Source organism: Chiloscyllium plagiosum, chromosome 28 (genome assembly GCF_004010195.1).
Source record: "Chiloscyllium plagiosum isolate BGI_BamShark_2017 chromosome 28, ASM401019v2, whole genome shotgun sequence".
NCBI lineage: Eukaryota > Metazoa > Chordata > Chondrichthyes > Orectolobiformes > Hemiscylliidae > Chiloscyllium > Chiloscyllium plagiosum.
Genome location: NC_057737.1, coordinates 47,296,722 through 47,302,721, shown reverse-complemented (window position 1 = coordinate 47,302,721; position 6,000 = coordinate 47,296,722). Strand labels below are relative to the sequence as shown.

The following is a 6,000-nucleotide window of genomic DNA, read 5'->3' as shown; positions in this document are numbered from 1 at the left end:
AGGACCCAGCACCGATCCTTGTGGCACTCTTCTGGTCACAGGCCTCCAATCTGAAAAACAACTCTCCACCACCACCCTCTGTCTTCTACCCTTGAGCCAGTTCTGTATCCAAATGGCTAGTTCTCCCTGTATTCCGTGAGATCTAACCTTGCTAATCAGTCTCCCATGGGGAACCTTGTCGAACGCCTTACTGAAGTCCATATAGATCACATCTACTACTTTGCCCTCATCAGTCTTCTTTGTTACTACTTCAAAAAACTCAATCAAGTTGTGAGACATGATTTCCCACGCACAAAGCCATGTTGACTATCCCGAATCAGTCGTTGCCTTTCCAAATACATGTACATCCTGTCCCTCAGGATTCCCTCCAACTGTTTGCCCACCACCAAGGTCAGGCTCACCAGTCTATGGTTCCCTGGCTTGTCTTTACCACCCTTCTTAAACAGTGGCACCATGTTTGCCAACCTCCAGTCTTCCGGCACCTCACCTGTGACTATCGATGATGCATGTATCTCAGCAAGAGGCCCAGCAATCACTTCTCCAGCTTCCCACAGTGTTCTCGGATTCACCTGATCAGGTCCTGGTGATTTATCTACCTTTAACCGTTTCAAGACATCCAGCATTTCCTCCTCTATAATCTGGTCATTTTGCAAGATGTCTCCATGTATTTCCCTGCAGTCTATATCTTCCATATCCTCTTCCACAGTAAATACTGATGCAAAATATTCATTTAGTATCTCCCCCATTTTCTGTGGCTCCACACAAAGGCCGCCTTGCTGATCCCTTTGAGGGGCCTTATTCTGAAGAAGGGCTTATGCCCAAAATGTCGATTCTCCTGCTCCTCGGATGCTGCCTGGCCTGCTGAGCTTTTCCAGCACCACACTTTTCAGCTCTGGTCTCCAGCATCTGCAGTCCTCACTTTCTCCTAGTGGGCCTTATTCTATCCCTAGTTACCCTTTTTCCCTTAATATATTTGTAAAAACCCTTTGGATTCTCCTTAATTGTATTTTCCAAAGCTATTTCATGTCCCCGTTTTGCCCTCCTGATTTCCCTCTTAAGTATACTCCTACTTTCTTTATACACTTCTAAGGATTCAATCAATTTATCCTGTCTATACCTGACATATACTTCCTTTTTTTTCTTAACCAAACCCTCAATTTCTTTAGTCATCCATCATTCTCTATACCTACCAGCCTTCCCTTTCACCCTGACAGGAATATACTTTCTCTGGATTCTTGCTATCTCATTTCTGAAGGCTTCCCATTTTCCAGCCGTCCCTTTACCTCCGAACATCTGCTTCCAATCAGCTTTTGAAAGTTCTTGCCTAATACCGTCAAAATTGGCCTTTCTCCAGTTTAGAACTTCAACTTTTAGATCTGGTCTATCCTTTTCCATCACTATTTTAAAACGTCTCACTATTTCTTCTGTAATGATAGCCTCCAGTGTTTTCCCAACCAAAGGTGTTAAGCTAACTGGCCTATAGTTACTGCCTTTTGCCGAAACCCTTTTGCATATTGATTGACCAAATCAAATTGGTAGAGACAGTGTTGAAGAGGAGTTCATAGAACTCATCCATGATAACTTTCTTGATCAGCATGTTACTGAACCTACAAGGAAGTGTGCAATCTTAGTTCTGGTCCTGTATAATGAGACAGATAAAATTAACGATCCCGTAGTTAAGGATCCTCTTGGAAAGAGTGATCACAGTCTGATCGAATTTCAGATGAAATAGCATCATCTAAAACCAGGGAGTTATGCTTAAACAAGGGAAACTATAAAGTGATGAGGAAGGAGTTGGCTAAATTAGACTGGGAACACATGTTATATAGTGGAACAGTGGTCCTCAGTTTAAGATACACTGAGAAAGTTTCCTCTGTGCTATATTGTGGCTCAGAGTTTTACTGTTGTGACAGAAAGCTTGAAATCACAAATGACCCCGATCCACATCAGTGCCCCCCAACCTCCCCCCCCCGCCTCCATATGCGTGACCTTCACATTGGGAAGGAGTGAAGGGGTGAGCTAGGATCATGTATGACCCCTCAACCTCCGAGAAAGTGGAACCTGACCACAGAGGCAGGCGAGTGCTGAGATGCTTCAGTTCTCTGGGCCTGCATTCCAGACCTTCTTGTCCTCTCACCCCCTCACCACTCCCACACCCATTCACCATGGCATGGCATCTCCATGCCACCATATCTCTTGCATGCAACACCTCGCCTGCTCCCATCCCCACCCCCGTATCCTCCCTGGGCACTCCCCCAGTGTACACTGTTGGATCAATGAGCCATCTAGAAACAAAGACAAGTCTTAAAGACATTCTTGGGTGGCATGGTGGTTAGCATTGCTAGTACCAGGGAATTGGGTTCAATTCCAGCCTTGGGTGACTGTCTGTGTAGAGTTTGCACATTCTCCACATGTCTGAATGAGTTTCTCCCGGTCTTCTAGTTTCCTCCCACAGTTCAAGAATGTACAGGTTAGGTGGGAAGTGCAGGGTTACGGGGATAGGGTGGGGAGAGCTAGTTCTCGATGGGGTGCTCATCACAGGGCCATTTTGGAGTAGATGGGCCAAATGATCTGCTTCCAAACTGTAGGGATTCTATGATTTGTAAAAACCACTACTTTTACAACCTGATCCAACCAGTCAAACAGCTGGCTCAGTATCATGACAGAAGCTATGTAGGGAGTCATCTAGGGCTTTGAGGGTGATCAGCAATGGCTGACAAACCCAGCAAAGCCCCGCTCTACATCTCATTCCATTTTTTATGCTTATCCCACTGGACAGCATTTGCCAATTGTCAGGGATTAATGTCTGTTCAACATCTTGTTAATTCCATAAGTCCCCTCATTTATATTCAGTGTACCATCTTACCAAACTTGACCAAACAAGCTCAACATCAGGAAATCTGGAATATAATGTGGGAAAATATGAAGTTGTTTATATTTGGAAGGGAGAACAAAAGAACAGAGTATTTTTAAATAGGGAAAAACTACAAAAAGATGTAACTCAGAGAGATTTGGGGATGCGAGTCACTCCAGTCTTATCAGACCATAGATCTGCTCTTTCTTTAGGGAGAGATGACTGGTGGTGGTTTAACCTGATGGTCCCATACCTCAGGCAAAGGGAGCATCCTTCATGGTAACTTCAGCTAATTTTGGGAATCTCACTGCTTCACAAACCAACTGAGTTGAACCAACACCCTACTCTGGGAAATAGACCTTGTCTATTTACCCTGTCCATGCCCATCATGATTTTGTACAACTCTATAAGGTCACCCATCAACCTCTGATGCTTCACCTTGTATTTATCTAAATTAAATTCTATCTGCCCCTCCTCAGAGCATTGGCCCATCTGATTAAGGTCTCATTGTGCTCTGAGATAATTTTCTTCACTGTCCACTACAACACCTGTTTTGGTGTTAACTGCAAACTTGCTAACCATTTCTCCTGTATTCACATCTAAATCATTTCATAAATGATGAAAAGCAGTGGACTCAGCATTGAAGCTTGTAGCACACTGGTCACAGGCCTCTAGTCTGAAAAACAACCCTCTATCATCATCCTCTGTCTCCTACTTCCAAGCCAATTTTGTATCCAATTGGCTAGCTCTTCCTGTATTCCATGTGATCTAACCTTGCGAACCACGTGGAACATTGTGGAACACCTTGCTGAAGTCCATGTAGAGATTGAGAGGGACCAGGTTGCAACTTAGGGGTCCTCGTTTGTCCTCTTCATGACCTTGCCATGTTATGCCACGCTAAGCCATTCCTGTTAGCGTGTTGCAGCTTTGGCCAGTGCCAAAGGCTGTCATCACTTCTGTTCAAAGAGGATCCCCATTGCAGACACACAGACAGGCTGTTTGTCAGTTTGGGATGTCTTGATTGTGGAGGTGAGAGGTTGGGCCACCTTGCTGCCTGGCACACACCAAGATGCCAAACTCTCCTTGTGTGTGACAGAGCTTAAGGTGCGACAAGCCAGACAGGAGGTGACCGACATCCAGCTCCAGTTGATGAGAGCTGAGTGCAGGCCATGTTGCAATGTTAAACCGTCAATGGTCATGATGCCAACATTTGGTTCCCAACGTGGGGGTGAACTGTAGCCTGTGATTGTTTTGTTTGTTGGTTGTTTTCGCTGGCAGTAAATGAAAGCTCATATTTGGAATTGGCTGATTGCTTGCCTGTGGGTGATGTTCCTCTACTGGGCAATGACAAGATTCAGCTCTTCAGAGAGCATTGGGAACAGAGCAGCAATAACTTAGAGAGAGTGTGTCAACTAGATGTAGGAAAGGGCAGGTAAACAGTCCAACTTGTGCTTAATCAGTGAATAGGGTTGTATCTGTGAGGAGGTGTGTTGGCTCTGTGCCTTCAGCTTTGTGGCTGTTGTACCTGACGTTACGGTGAGGGACAACACTTGTCTAGCTCCATTGGCTGCAACGAGGTTTGGGACATTCACACACACACACACACACACACACGCACACACACGCACGCACACTCACACGCACGCACGCACGCACACACCTATAAGACACACATCCCCCACACTCATTGTCTGATTCACTGAGTATTTTGCAATCAATTCCCTGGCTAAAGGGGAATTTTCTCCTCACTTTTTGCAAAGAGTTTGTTGTGTTAAGTAAGTAACTGGCCCAAAAGATTTTGTATTGCTTACAAGACATGACTCCATCTTTCATTGAAACAGGAAGGGTGACGTTACAGGGTATTATCCCTCCATGTATCTCCAGAAGGCAGGCACAGCTCCAAAGTCTGGATTCGCCACAAACAAAAAGAGCCTCCCTCCACCACGAAGGTAAGACCGCATCTAATGGTCAAACTGTGTTGATGCACGTGGTAACCAGGCAGGAAGGATTGCATGCCCTTTCTAGAACTCGTCCTGCTCTCATTAAACTGCATTCATTGCAGCTTCCCCAGCAACTGATGTTCTGACTCACAGGTGGGTAATGGCGGGATGCAGAAATAATAAGATCTTTCTAGAACTTTGGCAATTGCTAGGTTCTGAAGGCGAGTCCTATTGGATTCAAAACGTTAACTATGTTTCTCTCCCAACCGATGTTGCCAGACCTGCTGAATTTCTTTAGTGTTTCTTCCTGTGTCTATTTTAGGGACTTGCCATCCTTGTGCAATGTTGGTGAATTAGCCCCATCTTTGAACAAATTTGCACATCGGAGTGATTTTTCCTTACATTTATGAATGGGGCAATGGTGGTAATTGTGTCTGCTTGTAACAGTGGTGGATGCTGGTCTTGACAAAGGAAAATTATTCACTTTAACCACTCTGAGATACTTCAAGTGTCACAAACATTTACTGGGTCCAACAGGTTGATCATTATTCTGACCAAGTTTTGTGCTTCTGTGCCAACTCCAATTCCACCCTCGGGGGACTGTCTGTGTGGAGTTTGCACGCTCTCCCCGTGTCTGCATGGGTTTCTGCCAGGTGCTCTGGTTTCGTCCCACAAGCTAAAGGTGTAAAAGTTAGGTTGATTGGCCATGCTAAATTACCTACAATGTTCAGGGATGTGTAGGTTAGGTGCATTAGCCATGGGAAATACAGGGTTACAGGGATAGGGTGGGAGGATGGGTCTGGGTGGGATGCTGTACAGAGGGTCAGTGTTGACTCATTGGGCTGAATGGCCTGCTTCCACACTGTAAGGATTCTATGGAATTCTATGAATACAAATTTATCCCCAAGCCCCTGAATAAAAGTTAGTGTTACGAATTTCATGTCTGCCTTCGATATTCACATGGGTTCAGTGGTATTGATCACTTCGTAAATGGTCACATTGGCTCATACGGCACCATGTCTGGTTAAACTGAGCGTCGCTGCCACATTTCAACACTCCCCCTGAGTTAGCGATATCTCCAACAATGCTCTGCAAGTTGACTGGGAAAAGATTAGGCCGGATGCAGTTCTTTTCTTCAGAGAGGAGCAGACTGAGGAGGTGACCTGCGAGAGGCCTTTAAGATCCCAAAAGTCTGTGACAGATTGG

At 45.2% G+C, this 6,000-nt stretch overlaps 1 protein-coding gene across 6 annotated transcripts in view; it reads left to right on the top strand.

Annotated features, from left to right (window-relative positions):
* ncf1 (neutrophil cytosolic factor 1) overlaps positions 1-6,000 on the top strand; it is a 95,597-nt gene that overhangs the window by 81,663 nt on the left and 7,934 nt on the right. For all 6 annotated transcript variants that reach the window (XM_043718847.1, XM_043718848.1, XM_043718849.1 and 3 more), the window contains one exon: positions 4,696-4,803. In XM_043718847.1, the coding sequence (XP_043574782.1) occupies positions 4,696-4,803 (108 nt within the window). The remainder of the gene's footprint in view (positions 1-4,695; positions 4,804-6,000) is intronic.